This window comes from Maniola jurtina, chromosome 13 (assembly GCF_905333055.1).
Source record: "Maniola jurtina chromosome 13, ilManJurt1.1, whole genome shotgun sequence".
Lineage (NCBI taxonomy): Eukaryota > Metazoa > Arthropoda > Insecta > Lepidoptera > Nymphalidae > Maniola > Maniola jurtina.
Window position 1 is genome coordinate 13,428,019 of NC_060041.1, and position 20,510 is coordinate 13,448,528.

Genomic DNA, 20,510 nt, shown 5'->3' on the forward strand with positions numbered 1-20,510 from the left:
ACCGTTAACCTTAGAGTCAATAATACTTTCGACTCTAAGGTTAACGGTTCTTTTTTTTTTTTTTTTCTCTCTCGTCTGGCTTTTACAATGATTAGCCAATGTCAAGTTTGTAGTTATTTGTAACAAGTAATTGTTAAACTATACAAGTATGGACCCCGTCTGTGCCGGCGCTCACCGACATACGCACGGCACCCCCTTAGAGCGCTTTCCAGTCAGTTTTAACAAAAAAAACACTCCAAAAAGTCACAACACGCGCGCCAGCAAACGCCACCACAGACGAAGTCCGTTCTTATACATAGTAGTAATCCTATCTGTAATCTGTCGATAGGTTACCAAGCAATGTTGTTATTTGTCTAAAACAACGTTGCTAAGTTATCGACATATTACGGATAGATTGATTATTTAATTTTGATCGTTAAGCCTCTTCGCACGTGGAAAGATCTGGCACGAGGCAGCACACTGCATTTGGCATTAATTTATATTAACTACTGAAGAAAACCATCATGAGATCAGAGATGTAGATGGAAGTAATGAGGATTGCTTTAGAAAAAGGTTTCATAAAGAAGATCTTGATTTAGAAGTTTTATTGCCAAAAAGTACAAGTATACTATACAATAGTAGTTGATATATAATGCGTAAAAAATTACTTCTTACACACCATTTTAACTTTATGTGTCAAATGTCAAATATCATGTCAAAAGTAGGTACGATTTTAGTAATTATTTTAAAATCAGAATAAAGAAAACTATTGGCTCTTCTAAAATCACTAATCTTCTAAATGATTTTTAACCTCTGACCCAAAAAGAGGGGTATTATAAGTTTGACGTTTGTATCTGTCTGTGGCATCGTAGCTCCTAAACTAATGAACCGATTTTAAATTAGTTTGTTTTTGTTTGAAAAGTGGCTTGATCGAGAGTGTTGTTAGCTATAATCCAAGAAAATCGGTTCAGCAGTTTGAAAGTTATCAACTCTTTTCTAGTTATTACTGTAACCTTCACTTGTCGGGGGTGTTATAAATTTTTAATTTACACTTGTAAAGGTGAACCGTACTATTGACATGACAGTTGACCCATAGAGTTAAAAAGGCGCGTGAGAAGTAATATTTTACGGACTATAGTAATTATAGACCTATCGCTGCTAGAAAGCGAAAAATCAAACCCTTCCAAAAGAGTTAGTGATACTAAAAAAGTGATTAGTTTCAAACTGTCAAAAGATCTTACCAAGTACCTATACTACAAAATTATGATCAACATAAAGTGAACGTTTCCAATTACCATCACGTCTGAAAATAAACGCGATAATATTAATTAGCATAAATATATTTTAAAATGTAACTTTTGTCTTGTCATTTGTCTCGATGTGAGGTCGTTACCTCTCTACATTGTGACTAATGGCATTTGTTGCAACTTGCACGTGTTTAAAACATACACATACAACATTTATATCATCATCATATATTTTCGCGCCATTCAAAAAAAACCGACCAAGTGCCAGTCAGACTCGCGCACTGAGGGTTCCGTACTCGGGTATTTTTTTCCAACATTTTGCACGATAAATCAAAAACTGTAATACCTACATAAAAATAAATAAAAATCTGTTTTACGATGTACAGGTGCCCTTTCATAATATGATACCTACCTACCTAACTACCATGATTCTAGGTCAACGGGAAGTACCCTATAGGTTTCTTGACAGACACGACGGACAGACAGACAACAAAATGATCCTATAAGGGTTCCGTTTTTCCTTTTGAGGTACGGAACTCTAATAAGATTTCTGCGCAGGTAAATCAGCGTCATTTATAAAAGTTTACTGTACATGTGAACTGTTTCAGGGCGGATTCGCCCTTTCTGGGCAAGGTCTTACACGTGGCTGGATGATATGGTATAAATATAATTGATATTTTGTACCCACTGATAAGTAGTAATAAGATTATATTATGTGTGGGTATGCGTATTATAGTAGGTCGACGACTTAGCGCTTAACCTTATAGGATAAACTTTAGTCTTACCTAACTACTTCATTATACTACAGTAACACTTATCTATTCTCCCTATAGTAATGTAGTTAATCAGCTGTGCTGAGCTTAAACCGTGTTTTCACTGTCGCATGCAGCTTAAGTAATGTGAGCGAAATGCATGTAAGTTGCAGGTTGCATGTATGTAATTAGTTTGCAGTTTTAACTTGTAAGCAAAACGCGCTTGTCCCTTGCGTGCAAAATGTAAGTAACAATAGCTATACCTAGTCGTAAAACGCGCGTATAAGCTCAAGCTCAATTTGTTTGAAACTTATTCAAAACTAGCTGTGCCCGCGAGTCGCGACTTCGTTCGCGTGGAATAGTGACTTTTCGGGCAGCATATACTCTGTACGTTAAAAATGTTCGCCGTGATTCTTTAAATTGACATAACTTTTTTATTTATGAACCGATTGACATGAAATAAACACTAAATGTTAAGTGAAGCTTACTACAATATATTAGTGAAAACCGTATCTAAATCGAATAAGCCGTTTCTGATATTAGCGTACACAAACACACAGACAAACAGACAAAAAAAAATTAATTACAATTTCGAGTTCGGCATCGATATAATAACAACCCCTGCTACTTTTTTTTATATATTTCCATTGTACAGACACCACTTTTCTACAATTTTATTATATGTATAGATTAATTTATTTCATGTAGGATAGCGACACAGACACATGTCTCTGTGACTCTACCACCTTGCATTTGTTTGGGAAGCAGATTCACTTACTCGCAAGCAAGATTTGCTTGCGAGATGCAAGCTCTAGCAAACATGTTTCCAATGCAACTGGGTATAACATGTCCTACTTAAATAACGTGACATCCTAGGTGCATGGAAGAAACATAACTACGGGTTGCTAGCACAAAAAATTAGATCTCGGGAAATGATTTCGGGTTTTAGATTTTTTTTGCGGCACACAGTGTTTTACATAGTTTTTTTTTTAAATTTGTTTGAAGAAAAAGCTTCGTTATTTGAAACAAATGTTTAAAAATCTTTGAATGTGAACTCAAAATTATAACTTGTAATAATATTAAAATTATACTTAACTTGTAATTAAAAAATACTTAACTTGTAATTCCGCCTTCACAGTATCAATATTGAATCGGTTTCAGCTAGGACGCTTTTGTAAAAAATACGGGAGCTTGATTTACCCCGTATTTTATTTTCGGAATTACGGGTTTTGTATTGTCATACTTTAAAATACGGGGCATCTGGCAATCCTAAACAGAATACAAACGCGGCTAAGTAGGTATATTCCTAAAGCGATATAAATGTTATTACATCATAATAATGTAAATACATGAAATAAAGTAAATAGCAATTTTCCTGTTTCTTTCCTCATCTTTTACCGAGATCTCAACGATTTGCGAATCATTTTGAAACATTGAGCAATATCATTTTAAATCAGATTGTTGTTTATCCAGTAGGTACTTATATGATAATATTTCTTCGTACCTGTGATTCGACGTGTTTTTAGGATAAAGGTTAGGTGTTCAACGATTACATTTTATCATCATTCACTATTCAGTTATAACTGGGTCGCCGGCCGGGCGCGCGTACAGAGGTTGCGTTGCTGTGCGTACTTTTCATTTTTATTTCGTTTTTATTGATTCGCTTTCCTGTCGGTCTGCTTGTTTGTTTGTCTGTTCGGGACAAATCTTGCAGTCGATTTTAAACTAACTTCTCGGTGAGCTAGAGGCTCGACATTTTTTACTAATAATTTAGTAAAAAAGAAATAATAATTTAGTATCAAAGGTTATCGATTTTAATCATCATACTAATATTATAAAGGCGGAAGTTTGTGTGTAGGTATACGTATGTGTGTGTGTATGTTTATAACTCCTTCACGCAAAAGCTAGGTAACTACTTGACGGATTTCGCTGAAATTTAGAATGGAGATAGATTATAACCTGGATTAACACATAGGCTACTCTTTTCAAAGAAAACCACAGAGTTCCTACGGAATTTTTGAAAACCTAAGTATATGCACACGAACGAAGTCGTGGGCACCAACTAGTCAAACATATTTAGCGAGGTGAGGAAACCTGCATACCTAAGTGTATTCCATAAATCATAATGTTCTCATACGTGTGTGGAATCGCCCAATCCACATTTAGTCAGCTTGGTGCACTATGTCCTAAATCCTTCTTATTCTGAGAGAGATTCGTAGTGAGCCGTGATTGAGATGATGTGGATGAGTTAGACGATATAATCAGTTAGTCAGTGTCTTGAAGTTATTATGGAATCACAAAAAGTTACCAGTATTTTTTTTTTTTCAGGTAATGTTAGCGAGGGCGGCAAGAACTTGAGAAAGTGAACCAGTGAAGTGAATAGTGAAGTGAAAGTGAAGTTTAGTGAAAAAGTGCAATATGGATCCGGGATACTTCGATATAGAAAGGAAACAGAACCCAAGGGAGAGGGCAAATTATCTCTCGAAATTATGCTTTTGGTAAGTGCCTTTACACATTGTAGATACGCCCTATGAACAGATTATTTGATTGCACTGGTTGGGCAACTTTGGGTCAAGTCAGATGGGTGACCGATTTTGGTGATCCGATGCCTTGATTGCTCTTTCCATACATGCTTCGGAAAGCTCATGTTAATGTTAATGTTGTTTTAATTGCAACTTGTTTTAGAAAATTATAAATTAACTAGCTTCCCAAATTGACTTCAAAAAGCCACAGACCCAAAGATTTAACCCTTAAATTGGCAAGACAATATTTTATATACTTAGCGCCTTTGCACACCGCGTTTTTTAAACGCGCTGTTGACGCGCGTTTTAGAAACGTGCGTCAACGGCGCGCTTTTATCCTACAGAGCAGTTTGTTGTCGTTTGAATCGATTCAGACGCGCGACACCGGCGCGTCTGTATCGCTACACATGCGCGTTTGCATCGCGTCTGTATCGCAACACACGCGTGTCTGTATCGATTCAAACGCGTTATAGCGTGTAGAATTTATACAGGTGTGCAAAGGTCTACAGGCTGCGTCTGACTTGCGTACGTGTCGGCGCGACTGTATCGCTACAAACGCGCGTCAACGGCGCGTTTTAAAAACGTGGTGTGCAAAGGCGCTAAAGAAAAATAATCATGTAATTCATTAATGGATAGGATAGGATAAAAAATTATAGGATTTTTTACTTTCGAGAAAATATACGGGTCCCAGTAGCATACGAAGCCGATTACTTAGACATATTATTTCGTTTTTCCGGCTTTCCTGCCCTTGTAGAGAATCATTTCATCGATGGAGCAATGCCCTAGTACAAAGTACGAGTATGCTCACTGTCAGAAATAACACTATCTTCATCTCCGTATGGAACTCAGCCAATTTTTTTTTTGCGGTCTTTTTAGTTACAATTTCCTATAGAAGCAAAAAGAAATAATCATGCAATATGCAAACACGCCAGATAACACAGGAAAAAAATATGCAATTGAAAATTTTATGTTTTTAACCCCCGACCTAAACAGAGGGGTGATATAAGTTTGACGTCTGTATCTGTGTATCTGTCTCTGGCATCGTAGCACCTAAACTAATGAACCGATTTAAATTTAGTTTTTTTTTGTTTGAAAGGTGGCTTGATCGAGAGTGTTCTTAGCTATAATCGAAGAAAATCGGTTCAGCCGTTTGAAAGTTATCAGCTCTTTTCTAGTTACTGTAACCTTCACTTGTCGGGGTTGTTATAAATTTTTTATTCACATTTGTTAATATGTCAATTGTAACGAATGATATAAACATAATATTGTGGAGTAAGTAGGATTAAGAAGGAAAAAATACTTTATTTTTATTTTTATTTTAGGTACACAAGACCAGTTTTCGTGAAGGGGCGGAAAGGACAGCTAAACATATCAGATATGTACAGGTAATATTTTATAAATGGATATTTTTTATAGTATTTTTAACTCCCGACCCAAAAAGAGGGGTGTTATAAGTTTGACGTGTGTATCTGTGTATCTGTATGTGGCATCGTAGCTCCTAAACTCATGAATCGATTTTAATTTAGTTTTTTTTCTCTCTATCAATAATGAGACATACTAGTTATTTAAAATAGGTCTTCATAATTGCAGATGTACGCCGGGGCACAGGGCGGCGCCGCGAGGCGACGTTATGGGGGCCCAATGGAAAAAGGAACTAGGAAAGCAAGGTATGTAGTACCTATTTCTTATTTCCCAGGCTAATTAACCCCCGACCCAAAAAGAGGGGTGTCATAAGTTTGACTTGTGTAAATGTGTATGTGTATCTGTGTATCTGTCTGTGGCATCGTAGCTCCTAAACCAATGAACCGATTTTAATTTAGTTTGTTTTTGTTTGAAAGGTGGCTTGATCGAGAGTGTTCTTAGCTATAATCCAAGAAAATCGGTTCAGCCGTTTGAAAGTTATCATTTTTTTTCTAGTTACTGTAAGCTTCACTTGTCGGGGATGTTATAAATTTTTAATTTACATTTGTTTTATTTATTTAATGAAGTGAACAAGTCCAAGTTAATCAGACCTGCTAGCAAGTGATGATGCAGCCTAAGATGGAGCGCGCTTACCTAGAAGTTGCCTATTCACTCTTGACTTGAAGGTCATCATATTAAAAGTTGAAGGGAAAACTGATGCCGGAAGGGCGTTCCATATCATTGCGATCGATTAGAAACGAGGAAGTAAATCGCTTCGTACGTGTTTGAGGAATTTCAACTACGTCTGGAATGCCCGCAGTACCGAGACGAACAAGTAAGAAACTCGGCGGTTGCTCTTTTCAAAGATTTTCGCAGATATGTAATTTGGTTAGATTTTCGATTTCGAAGATCTAACCAAATTATCTGCTAACTGATTTACTATGATATTATTATCGGCAACAGATATGTTTTTATCTATCGGTGTATATCTTTATCATAAAAAATAGTTACTTATCAAAACACTAACTGATGGTAGCCATTTTATCCGCATAGATTCTTTGATTTTTTCATGGATTCTTTGATTTAAAAAGTAGTCTATGTCACTCTCCAGGGCTATATCTCCCTAATCATGCCAAAAATATTATCAATCATCGTTGCTCCGTTACGGCGTGATTGAAGGAAAAACCAACAAACTAACACCCATACTATCGCATTTATAATATGGGTAGTCATTTACGTAGGTTGGCGTTTCATGATTCATTCTTTGTGATAGTACTAGATAAAATTTTTACTTCTTATTGATATGAGTAATATCTCTTTATTTTATTTGAGACTAGATGAGGCCCGCGACTTCGTCCGCGTGGATTTAGGTTTTAAAAATCCCTTGGGAACTCTTTGATTTTCCGGGATAAAAAGTTGTCTGTGTCAGTTTCAGGAACGCAAGCTATCTCTGTACCAAACATATAAATCGGTTAAACAGATGGGTTTTTATGAATCCCGTCGGAACTCTTTGATTTTCCCGGATAAAAAGTAGCCTATGTCCGTCCCAGGATGTAAGCTAACTCTGTAGCAATTAATATCAAAATCCGTTTAACCGTTAAGCCGTGAAAAGCTAGCAGACAGACAGACTGACATACCTTCGCATTTATAATATTATAGTATATAATAGTGGGGTTTTTTCTTATTTACTTCAAAATCCTTAATTTATCTTTCTCTTTTTTTTTCAGAAAAAGGCAAAAAGCCGTCGCTATTAAGAACCATTATGAACATTTATGGGCCTACGTTTATAACATTTAATTTAATATTTTCAATTTTCGACTGTGCTTTTAGGTAAGTTAAAAATCTCTGCGTTACACATAGTCAGTATATTTGCTTAGTGTGAATAATGCTGTTGAAATACTTTAGGTATTTCAACAGCATTATTTATATACAGCAATATACTACGACATATCTTTCAAGACCATAAATTCACACCTGGCCAAGTTTTAGGGCTCTGTACCTACCTCAAAAGGAAAAACGGAACCCTTATAGGATCACTTTGTTTTCTGTCTGTCTGTTTGTCCGTCCGTCCGTCGTGTCTGTCAAGAAACCTATAAGGTTGGGTCCTGTTGACCTAGAATCATGAAATTTGGCAGGTAGGTAGGTTTTATAGCATAAGTAAAGGAGTACATATTTTGTTTTGTATTATTTGCTTTAATGATGAAGGAAAGCATGGGGAAAGAATCTGCATGTCTGAGAGTTATCCATATTGTTCTCTAACAATCCGTACCTACTTAGCATAGTCATAACATAATCCACCCTAAACCCCTTCTCATTCTGAGAGGAGACGTACTATGTTTTGTCGATGGATGCAATAGGTTGAGATAGTCATGATGATAGTGACGACGAATATTCGACCCTACCGCCTGGCTATGCCGAACCGACTATGTGTTTAGCAGAACTACGCAGAAATAATGTAGAAACGTGCAGACTTGGTTATAATATTTTGACACAAAACTTTTTTTTACAGATTATCCATACCATTGTGTCTTGAAGGTTTAATAAATTATTTTTCTCCGTCCCACTCCGGCATAGAGACTTATCAAGCGTATCTTTACGCGGCAGGCGTTGTAGGGTAAGTGTTACAATTACCGAACATATTAAAAACACCCGAACCCAAAAAGTTTAAAACAAAATTACATTGGTGTTTACTTCTATTTCAGGTTTATGGCAATCAACGCCAGCATGATGCATCCTATGTTGTTATTTTTGTTAGATATGAGTATGAAAATACGAGTTGCTTGCTGCTCTCTCATATACAGGAAGGTACGTCATTCGCCATCTATTACATCCATTAGTTAAATTTATCAAATTATTGATATTCTTTTGATATTAGATTTTTTTTTAAATCGTTTATAATTTTTTTATTGCATTTTAACCTGGCCTACCTACCTATGACAGTGTTTGTATTGAGAATCTGTCAAAATGTCAAAATTTGTTACATAAAGTTTATCTTATTTGTGAAATAGGATCCTTAATTAATAACTAGTTATTTTTATCTATTACAGCTTCTCCGATTAGATTTAAACGCAGGAGGCAAAGCCTCTGAAGGTCTAGCGGGTCACGTGATCAATCTTTTGACCACAGACGCGCAAAGGTTCGACATGGCGAGTCTGTTCATGGTGGACCTAGTACGCACGCCCATAGAGAGCGTGATCATAGTGTATCTTATGTACCGCCAGATAGGGGTCTCCACTCTCATCGGCGTATCTTTTCTACTAATGTTCATTCCTTTGCAAGGTAAGAGGGCATTCAATTAGTACGTTCACCCTGTTCGAAAGGTAGTTTTTTGGCACTATACTTGGCCAAATTTTTGAAAATAAATTAAAAAATAAGAATTAATAGGCTTAAATTTAAAATTCTCAAAAATTTATCAAAAGTTTTGCATCTTCAAAAGGTGTGTTATTTGAAGTTCGTATTATATATTTCAGGTTACCTGGGCAAAGTATCAAGTAGATTCCGAAGGCAGACCGCCGTACGGACGGACAACAGAATCCGTCTGATGAACGAGGTGATACAGAGTATAGAGGCTATCAAGATGTACGCTTGGGAGAATGCGTTCGCGGGTATCATTGGACACGCTAGAAGGTAATAGAAGTTAATAGAATATAAATGAGGGTAAGGTGGTAAAGTATAGTAATACTCTATCCATGGAGAGAAGTTAGTACTCTGTCTGTTACGTAATCCCATTCAAATTACAAACACAAAAACACAGTATCCATTTTGAGTGGTCAACCAATCACAAATGAACCAATGTTTCCCGTACTACTCTATTATGAAACTCACTCTAGGACTTCGTCTGTGTTGGTGTTAGCTGGCGGGCGTGCTCTGCCTTTTTGGAGTGTTTTTTTTGTTAAAACTGACTGGAAAGCGCTCTAAGGGGGTGCCGTGCGTGTGTGAGCGAGCACCGGCACAGGCGGGGTCCATACTTGTATAGTTTAACTAACTTGTTACAAATAACTACAAACTTGACATTGGCTAATCTTTGTAAAGCTAGACGAGAGAAGAAAAAAAAACTCACTCAAAAAAACATTCGAATTTCAATTTGAAACAAGGTTGAATTTTCAAAAACCCTTTCTTGGCGGATGTCTACGTCATAATATAATACCTATCTGCATGCAAAATTTTAGGCCGATCCGTCCAGCAGTTTGAGCTATGCGTTGATAGATCAATCAGTCAGTCGTCGTTTTATATATTTAGACTTAAAAGTAAAGGTGGGTGGATTGCGTGAAATAGGATATGCGTATGAAAGGGGTAGATGATACGTTGATGGATGACAGAAGAGAGTGGAAGAGAAAGACATGTTGTGCCAAACTTACGTAGCGTGGGATAAGGGCTGGAAGAAGAAGATTTCGATTTAAAAGTAATTTAAAAATTAAATTTTATGTCAATTTATTTTGTTTACAGAAAAGAAATGAACGTCATCAAGAAAATGTCGTGGCTGCGAGCCGTGATGATATCCTGTGTGAAACTCAACACCAAAGTGGCCATATTCCTCAGCATAATCTCCTTCATCTCGTTCAAGAACGACCTAACCGCCGCCAAAGTCTTCGTCATCTTCTCGTATTACGACATTTTGAAATACTCCCTAGTCGATTTCCTGCCATTGGCTATAACTTTTACGTTGGAAGCTTATGTGAGCATACAAAGGATTCAAGAGTTCCTTTTGTTACCCGAGGTTAATAACCAGGATGGAGTGGACTTGGTTACTATAGATGAGGTTAAGAATCCCACTGGAGTTAACGGGGTTTTTGAGAAGATTAGCAATGGGTGAGTTTTCGTGCGATATTTCTCCTCTAGCCATAAGCTTTATCATGGAAACGTATAAGTAAGCGTGCAAAGGATACATAAGTTTATTTTGTTACAGAAGGTTTATTACCAGTGTTTTACTGTAGCTAGGCGTTTTTTAACATTGTACTATATTAATATTTATGAACTCAGATTTTTTCCTCTTTCATTTGATATCCCACTCGATATAATAGCAAAAAAAAATTTGGACGTCGCCCACTTTTTTGGATGTAACATCCGTCAGGTCGATTTCTTTCGTATAAAATGTAGCCTGTGTCACCCGGACAATAATAACGAATCGATTGACACCTCATTCATCAGAATCGGCTCTGTAGTTTAGGCGCTACAGTGGAAGACACAAATACAAACATATATACATACATACATTGACTGCTGAAATCATAACCCTTCCTTATGGCTTTGCCGTAGTTGGGTAAAAAGACGCAAGACGGAGCGCTAGGCTAGAAAATAATGTTTCCAGTATGCTGCATTATAGTTTGTTATTGGTCTAGCGTAAACAGTCTTAATATTTGAATCACTGTTTCAGCCAACAAGCGTACATCAAGTCGGAATCGAACCTGGAGCAGCTGAAGCCGAATGTGCTGGTTAGCTTCAAGGACTACACGGCGCACTGGCCCAGCACCGACGAAGATTCCAAGGAGCAAGTCGTTGCGTTGAGCGATATCAACTTAAACGTAAGTTGTTTTAACTTCTAAACAATTTTTAGGGTTTTGTAACTCAAAAGGGAAAAAGGAACCCTTACAGGGTCACTTCGTTGTCTGTCTGTCTGTTCATTTGTCTGTCTGTCGGTCTGTCCGTCTGTCGTGTCTGTCAAGAAAACCTACTATAGGGTACTTCCTTTTGACCTAGAATCATGAAAAGAAGGAAAAATCCAATAGCGAGAAAAAAAAATGTGTTGAACAAACAATTAGTATTTTCAATTTTCAAATTAAGATAACTATACCAATGAAAGGGCTTTACCTGTACATTCTAATACTAATTTTACTTTCTTTAGAATATAAACATTAAAACATCTTTTTCTTTACAGATAAAACCAGAATCCTTAACCACCATAGTGGGCACAGTGGGATCAGGAAAGACCACGTTACTAATGGCGATGCTGCGGGAGATCATTCCCACCGCTGGACATCTGGCAGTGCGTGGGGTGTTAGCCTACGCAGCGCAAGACCCCTGGCTTTTTGAGGCTTCGGTAATTATTAGCTTATCTAATTTATGTAGCCTAATCACACTATAATAATATTATAAAGGCGAAAGTTTGTATGTGTGTGTGTGTGTGTGTATGTTTGTTACTCCTTCACGCAAAAACTACTGGACGGATTGGGCTGAAATTTAGAATGGAGATAGATTGTACTCTGGATTAGCACATAGGCTACTTTTTATCCCGGAAAATCAAAGAGTTCCCACGGGATTTCGAAAAACCTAAATCCACGCGGGCGAAGTCGCGGGCATCGGCTAGTCTTTCATAAGTTCATTGTGACCTCTTATGAATCTTTTTGTATGGTAGATCAATTTTAATTTTATTTTATTCAGATACAAGTTAGCCCTTGACTGCAATCTCACCTGGTGGTAAGTGATGATACAGTCTAAGATGGAAGCTAACCTAGAAGGAGTATGGCAATTTTATTTAACCCATACCCCTTTGCTATGTAAAAGACTTAGATATTATTAAAGGCAATACAAAGGTGAAATAATTCATACAGTTAGGCGTTTTTAGTGTGTGATGGTTGACATCTTTTGCCTTATTGAGGTTTTTGTAGGAACTTGTCTGAATAGTTATAGAAATATAACTGAAAACAAGTCATTTGTAAAATTTTATAAAAATCTCTACCGCATTTTGCACTGTATAAATGTACATGTCTTAAAGCTTTTCTTTCTCGCGACGAAACAGTTTGAAACAACTTCCCCTCAGATTAATATTTTAAATGTCTTTAGGTTCGACAAAACATCCTGTTCGGGCAAGAGTTGGACCTCCGGAGGTACAAACAAGTAATCAAATGCTGTCAACTCAAGAGCGATCTGGACATCCTGCCTCATGGAGACAAAACCGTTGTTGGAGAGAGAGGTATAGTAACGAAATTGACTTTGTTTTTAAGTTAAGACGATCGCATTACTTGCGTCCATGTTTAAAATGGCCGCCAAACAGAACTACTGTTTTGAGGTACTGTGTTGATCTTTTATCGAGGAGTTCTAATGTACCGAGTTATTAGTTGCATAGATTAAAAGCTGCAGTTTTTTACTTAATATAATATTATATAGACCTAGCCTTTTTAACCATATTTCTTCAAGTTGTTCTGGGACTTGGTCCCATTTAAGTATAATTAAGGACAGGTCATGTTTGTTGTATGCCAGATGGATTGTGGGTAAAATATGCTTCTTTCTGAACCACTCAGGATAGCAACAGTTCGTACTAACAATTCAGGGGCCTTACCACCACCTTTTATAAAACCATCTTACTGCAGGAACGTTTTGTTTCGAGGATGAAGTAACATTACTTAAAATCGTACCACATCTCAGCAAAAGTAATATTGTTTTACTCCTGCATAAATAGAGAAAAGAATGAATGATTGTCTAGAATTGTCTATTCCCTGCTTTCAGGTTAAATTAGATTTCTCACTATTATTGTATTCAAATGTTTGTGTAGGGACATCGTTATCGGGCGGCCAACGCGCCAGGATATCTCTGGCCCGCTGCGTGTACCAGCACGCAGACGTATATCTACTGGATGATCCTCTAGCGGCCGTTGATGCTAAGGTAAGAATCTTAAATAAGATGTATAACGGATAGACAAAGTCTTGCCCCTGGTTTACATGACCAAACAAGTTATACTACTCTTCGACCAATTTGTTAGAATCATAAAAACTTGTATTGTCATTATTTCAAAAATATTTTGTCATATTATATTTTGTCTCTCTTGGGCTTAAAAACAAACTTTTTTTACAATTATTTGACAAGTAGCCTCAATAGCTCAACGGTTATACGAGTGGACTGAATTCCGAAAGGTCGGCGGTTCAAACCCCAGCCGTTGCACTATTGTCGTACCCACTCCTGGCACAAGCTTTACGCTTAGTTGGAGGGGAAAGGGGAATGTAAGTCATGATTAAAATGGCTTATATTTTTTTTTAAGTTTTGTACAACACTCCTGTCATAACTTATAACTACCCCACACCCTTTGTATCCCCTTTCAACAAGCTGATAGTTGAAGTGGTTAAGCTTTTAAACGGTTTTATTTCACATTAATTTGATTTATTTTACTTTCAATATACTCTTATTATTATTCAATATATTATTGATAGTGTGTTAAAATTGTACTCAGAAACATGTATTTTCCCATCCAGGTGGCACAAGCAATCTACGAAGAGTGCATCCGAAGTTTCCTTCGCGATAAGGCGACTGTCCTTGTCACTCACCACGTGCAGTACGCGGTACACGCTTCCAACGTGTGCGTCATGCGGTCAGGCAAGGTGTGTTTTGTCTCTTTCTCTCTTCCACTAATGTATACACGATCTGCAGGAATGCATCGACTGTTCTTGTCACACCAAGTGTGACAGTACGCGGTCCACGCCTCCAACGCGGGTGGAGAAGGTGTGTTTTGTCTCTTTCTCTCTTCCCTTTATATAGCTGTCGCCCTTATTTTATTTAATACTAGAGAATGCCCGCGACTTCGTCCGCGTGGAATGAGGTTTTCATCTTTGAAAACTGTGTGATTTGCCTATGTCAATTTCAATTACATGGACGCAAGCTAACTTGGTACCAAACGTACAAATCGGTCAAACGGATGGGTCTTTAGGAATCCCGTTGGAACTCCTTGATTTTTCGGGATAAAAAGTAGCTTATGTCCGTCCCCGGGATATAAGCTAACTCAAATAAAAATAAAAATCGGTTAAACTGTTGGGCTGTGAAAAGGTAGCAGACAGACACACAGACACACTTTCGCATTTCTAATATTAGTATGGATGGATTTTTTAGTAAAGTTTTTCAGCCGTTATGTCTCTTTGCGTGCATGCGTGTGTGTATAATATCCATACAAATTTTGCTTTGTGTGTGAGTTTAAGGATTCTATATATTTCAACTTTCGTAATTTATTTAGATAGTCGCACAAGGAACATACCACGAACTCAAGAATGGAGTGGCAGAATTCGAGAAGTTGATAGAAATGGGCGAGAAGGGCGAAGAAGAGAAGCAGAAGCAGAAGGAAAAGCTCGCCTACGAGAAACAGGAGAGCGTTGTACGTATTTTGTTTGCTTGTTCATTCATTAGCTAATCAAAATCTATATACAGAGGTATCTATATACACAGGCTTTCCAGTTGTCATTTGTAGTAGGCACTAGAAGATCTTCTTGTACCATCCAATGTGAGCCAACCGCTAAAAACACTGAATCAATAATAATAATCAATCTATCTATAATCTATCTTAGTTTACTTTGCACCGTTCTAATATTTTGTCAACTTGTTCAGTACCTATTTTTTGAACAAATAGCAACCGTCTAATCTGAACGACAAAAACCTCTGATTGGTTGACGCTTGCTCAGTATTGGCTACAATGCATCGTTGCAACAAGAACACCATAAATTCAACCAATCACAACAATTGATATTGTGATAATGATTGCGGCAGTTTTTCCGGAGTCGACCAGAAGGTGTCAGTGAGAATCTTTGACGCTACATAAAAAAAACCAAAGCTTAATCTTACATTTCGTTCGTTAAAGGTGTGTAACGTGAACGTCCTTACGGATAGTTTCAAAGCGGACGCCAAGCGAAGTGTTAGTCAAACAATTTACTATAATATAGGTGTTGTTCTACTTCTGTGGCGATGTTGATTGTGGCGTTTTTTCATTTCTTCGAGCGCTCTACGAGAGAGCATGATTCCAAGTGACTTCGCTCTTTTAACTCTTTTAAGTTACTTTAATAGCCCAGTGATAAAAAAAAATGGTATCCCACAATGCGACGTATACCTGTTCACCATGTCATTACATAGCTACTAAGATAATAGACCTACAGATCTGGCATTAAAAAGTCATTTGAACAGCGTTTTTTTTCTTTGTAAATTTATCACCACGTATCACTTACCACCAGGTGAGATTGCAGTCAAGGGCTAACTTGTATCTGAATAAAAACATAATATACCCGACCCATCACCATCGCCTCAGAACTTTTTTCTATCTATGGCAGAAAGTATATTGTTTGTTTATATGTTAAGTGTGCCTTTCATTGTATTGATATTATGCTAATACTGAATAGGTTGTACCTTCGTAACTTGATTGACTCTTTTCCAAATTGATTTAAACTAAAGAGTAATTTAGTGTATGTAATTCCGCTACTACGGCACGACGCCACTTGCCAAAGTATGGATGGATCCTTAGATCGATCCATACTTTGTCAAGTAGTAGGACTAGTTTTACTACTAGTCCTAGATTAAGCCTGCATTCTTAATGTGTATTTTATGTATTTTCTGTATATTATATATGTTGATGTAGTGAGCTTAAAATGAGTTGATTTTAGACACGTTTTAAACACACACGCGGAAGAGTATTCCAAACGCTAAGGTTTGGAATACTCTTCCGCGATCTGTGTTTCCTACCGATTACAATCCGGGTATCTTTAAAACAAGAGTGAATAGGCACCTTGTAGGTAAACGCGTCCCATCTTAGACCACATCATCACTTTCCATCAGGTGTGATTGTGGTCAAGCGCTTACCTATAGAAAAAAAAAACACAATGTTTTACAGGAGCACAGCTATAAGCTTCGTTCGCAGAGGTCTATGTCCGAAGCCTCCCAGCTTTCATTCAATATGGATCTGGACAACAATAAAGACCCGGCATATGAAGGTAAATATTGCTGTACCCAATAAATTCTGGAACCAATTATGTATACTCTATCCGCGGCAAGAAGTTAGTATAGCTCTCTCTGTTACGTAATCCCATACAAATGATAGAGGCAACAATCTCAGTGGGCGTAAACTGTTTTGAGGCACTACTTTTTATCCCGAAAAATCAAAGGATTCCTACGGAAGAAATAAAAAGAACCTAAATCATCTAGTTGCTTTATAAAGAGTTTTCGTTAAATGGAGAGTAAATAATAGCAATGTAAGCCAAACTAACCTTAGCAATTTCTACGTTTTAAGGAGTTTTAAATTGAAATTCACAATAAAGAGTACATTGTATTTTTATCCATACTAATATTATAAATGCGAAAGTGTGTCTGTCTGTCTGTCTGTCTGCTACGTTTTCACGGCCCAACCGCTGAACCGATTTTAATGAAATTTGGTACAGACTTGGAATACATTCCGGGGAAGGACATAGGCTACTTTTATCCCGGAAAATCAAAGAGTTCCCATGGGATCTAAAAAAATCGAAATCCACGCGGGCGAAGCAGCGGGCATCCCCTAGTTCCAAATATTTAAAGGTTAATGTATCTTAATAAAGAAACCTCTTCGCTATTCGTTTATAAGTTCTAAGCTGTGTTATGAAAAAAGTTTTTTCTTTTTTTATGCGGCTAAAATAAGGAGGAGATTCTCAATTCGGTGCGTATTTATTTATTATTATTACATTTGTTTTGGATTTTAAGGTCAAATTAAAAGGATTAGGGGAAGGCGTTAATTTAACTGACCTAAAATTGTGAAAGAGCAACTTTAAGGCTGAGATCCGTACTTCGACTTTGCCCAGACTTAAATTTCAGTTAAAAGGAGACAGATTTATACCAGGGATATAACGTTATTTCATTTTAACTGTGTCTTAAGTCTGTGTCTTTAGTCTGTTTTTTTTTTTCTTTAAATCTGGCTTTACTCTGATTAGCCAATGTCAAGTTTGTAGATATTTTCAAGTTATTGAATTTATACAAGTATGGACTCCGTATGCACCGGCGCCCGCCGACACACGCGCGGCGCCTCCTTAGAGCGCTTTCCAGTCAGTTCCACCACCAAAAAACACCAATCAACACAAAAACCAGCCACTCTTAACAAAAAAAAAACACTCCAAACAAGCACAACACGCGCGCCAGCAAACGCCATCACAGACGAAGTCCTTAGTCTGTTTAGGACTTTAGAGACGTTGTGTGTACAATATTATGTTTTTCAGGTGAAACTCAAAAGAAAGGCTCAGTGGACTTCGGCGTATACTTGAGCTACATAAAGAGCGGCGGCGGCAAGTTCACTATGATCCTCTTATGTTCACTGTTCATGCTGGCGCAGATATTCTACTCCTCCACTGATGTTTGGCTCAAGGAGTGGTGAGTTTTTCCTTTTACTAAGCGAAATTGCTTCCTCTATCACTTCGCTGGTCAATAGTTTTTCTCAAACCAGGGCAACTTTGGAGCCCTTGTGAGTTGTAGCTTTAGTTTATTTTTAACCCCCGACCCAAAAAGAGGGGTGTTATAAGTTTGACGTGTGTATCTGTGTGTCTGTGTATCTGTGTATCGGTGTATCTGTGTATCTGTCTGTGGCATCGTAGCGCCTAAACGAATGAACCGATTTTAATTTATTTTTTTTTGTTTGAAAGGTGGCTTGATCGAGAGTGTTCTTAGCTATAATCCAAAAAAATTGGTTCAGCCATTTAAGAGTTATCAGCTCTTTTCTAGTTTTCTTGTAGAAAAGAAGGTTAGATAACCGTTAGGTTCTTAATATTGTCAATTGACAAATGTCAAGCTGTCAAGATGGACGTTGCCTAAATACATAATTATTTATTTGAAAATGATGTTTTGGAAAACTCAAATACTTTGGATCGTCGGGGGTGTTATAAATTTTTAATTTACACTTGTATTGTATTTTTATTTCAACATCTTTGTTCCAATCCAATCCAATCCTTTACAGTTATTTAAAAGTACCTAACTGAACAAAACGGTTGTGAACAGATAGATGGATAGACTTAACTGAAAATAATCCTTTATGCTTATTTCAGGGTTAACCTAGAAGAGGCCAATAGCGCTCGCCAGGTACTAACCAGGAATATGTCCAGCAATGACACTCCGTCTTGTAAGTATATAAACAAGCAAATAACAAGTTGTGTTATACCAATGTCAGCCGCGTGGGTAGCACAAATTTCAAACCTCTATTTTACTCCCTTAGGGGTTGAATTAAAAAAAATCCTTTCTTAACGGATGTCTGCGTCATAATAGCTATAGCATGCCAAATTACAGTCGGGCTGTCCAGTTGTTTGACCTGTGCGTTAATAGATCAGTCAGTTGACTTTTCCTTTTATAAATTTAGGTTCTCGTTGAAAACTTAGGGATGACACTAATCTATTTAGGTAAACTTAAAAAGTAGAACAATAGGTAATATTTCATCCAAATTTTAAAAGCCATTGCTGAGGAACTAATACATACAAGAATTGCTCGTTCATAGCTCGTTCACACAGGCTGCGTAAGCGTAGACGTAGCGCGTACCATTGCATTGTAATGTATGGAAAGGTATGAAACATGGCATACCGCTTGCGTAAAGCGTGGACGTATGCGTAACTAGGTGTGTTAGGGGTTTATGCGCGTTACGCATACGCAATTGGTGTGAATCGGCCTTTAAAGTATAGGATTTTCTTTATTTCAGTGAACTTCCAGGACTTGCCAATGAACTATTTCCACCTGACGCGCAACCAGTGCGTGTACATATACGCGTCGCTCATCGTCATCTGCATGTTCTTCACGTGGAACAAGCTGCTCGTGTTCTACAACACCTGCATCAAGGCCTCCACCGTCTTCCACGATACTATGTTCCGGTGAGTCGACTGAAGTACAACACTTGCCAATGAACTATTTCCACCTGACGCGCAACCAGTGCGTGTAACTCCGACTTCCGTCATTCGTGATAATATCTTGGATGTGCCTCGGATTCAAATCGGACAATTGACTTAGTTGTCTCAAAGATGTCCATTGAATAGCTTGGATTAGGATCAGAGATCGGATTAGTGCGTAAGCAATATTTGATCCGAGTGTTTTGTGTCCGTATTTTCACGGATTCAGATTGGATGAGTGCGTAACCACTCTAACAGTAATCTGTTATGCAACTGATCCTCAAAATAGTTCTTTTTCATTCTTTAACAGGGGGGTAACCAACGCTCCGATGTGGTTCTTCCACCACAATCCATCAGGACGTATCCTCAACCGCTTCTCTAAGGACATGGGGCAAGTGGACACCTTACTTCCAGTCGCACTCGTCGACTGCCTAGGGGTAAGTCTGAAAACACTCTCAAGAAAGTCGTCTGATTTCTTGAGACTGTTGGAATAGTCGAAAATTATTCAAAAAAAGTGATGACTTTAATTGAAAAAAAAAAAAACGTCCTAATGTTCCTTTGTCTTTCCAGTTCTTTCTAGAAGTGATTGCAATCCTCGTGGTCGTATGTTTGGTGAACTGGTGGCTCCTTCTGCCAACTGCTGTGGTGGCCTTCCTCTTGCATCTTCTGCGGTTGCTCTTCTTGAATACCAGTCGAGAGTTGAAACGGATTGAAGCCATTGGTAAGCTTTCCATTTACATTTCTTTAAATATTTAAATGCATTATGTTGTATAATTTAAACAAATTTAAATGATTTAACGCATTGGATTATATTATAATCATTCGTTGTTTAGGCTAATATAATGTTACGAAACTCGAAATCTGTCTTCCGTTCTAAATCTACCGTTTACTAAATTTTACGTTGGCAAAATTCGAACATCTTAACACAATAACGTCCGAGCAAAATTAATCTAAAAGTCAATGTAAATCAAGTCACGCAAGTACTTCACATTTGTACTTTGCAAGGTTTCCGCTAAGTCCTGCTTTTAGATATACGTATGGACA

At 37.5% G+C, this 20,510-nt stretch overlaps 1 protein-coding gene across 4 annotated transcripts in view; it reads left to right on the forward strand.

Annotated features, from left to right (window-relative positions):
• Positions 1–20,510, forward strand: part of LOC123870780 (probable multidrug resistance-associated protein lethal(2)03659) — a 45,857-nt gene that overhangs the window by 17,863 nt on the left and 7,484 nt on the right. The window contains exons 1-22 of one of the 4 annotated variants that reach the window (XM_045914194.1): positions 3,554–3,602; positions 4,307–4,476; positions 5,823–5,885; positions 6,091–6,167; positions 7,629–7,731; positions 8,411–8,515; positions 8,604–8,706; positions 8,949–9,180; positions 9,372–9,528; positions 10,348–10,710; positions 11,276–11,423; positions 11,777–11,938; positions 12,682–12,811; positions 13,391–13,500; positions 14,085–14,210; positions 14,837–14,974; positions 16,475–16,574; positions 17,823–17,973; positions 18,642–18,715; positions 19,283–19,451; positions 19,777–19,903; positions 20,037–20,187. In XM_045914194.1, the coding sequence (XP_045770150.1) occupies positions 4,397–4,476; positions 5,823–5,885; positions 6,091–6,167; positions 7,629–7,731; positions 8,411–8,515; positions 8,604–8,706; positions 8,949–9,180; positions 9,372–9,528; positions 10,348–10,710; positions 11,276–11,423; positions 11,777–11,938; positions 12,682–12,811; positions 13,391–13,500; positions 14,085–14,210; positions 14,837–14,974; positions 16,475–16,574; positions 17,823–17,973; positions 18,642–18,715; positions 19,283–19,451; positions 19,777–19,903; positions 20,037–20,187 (2,869 nt within the window). In that variant the 5' untranslated portion in view covers positions 3,554–3,602; positions 4,307–4,396. Of the gene's footprint in view, positions 1–3,553; positions 3,603–4,306; positions 4,477–5,822; positions 5,886–6,074; positions 6,168–7,628; positions 7,732–8,410; positions 8,516–8,603; positions 8,707–8,948; positions 9,181–9,371; positions 9,529–10,347; positions 10,711–11,275; positions 11,424–11,776; positions 11,939–12,681; positions 12,812–13,390; positions 13,501–14,084; positions 14,211–14,836; positions 14,975–16,474; positions 16,575–17,822; positions 17,974–18,641; positions 18,716–19,282; positions 19,452–19,776; positions 19,904–20,036; positions 20,188–20,510 lie in introns of those variants that run through there. The other 3 variants (XM_045914193.1, XM_045914196.1, XM_045914197.1) reach the window with 3 other exon arrangements.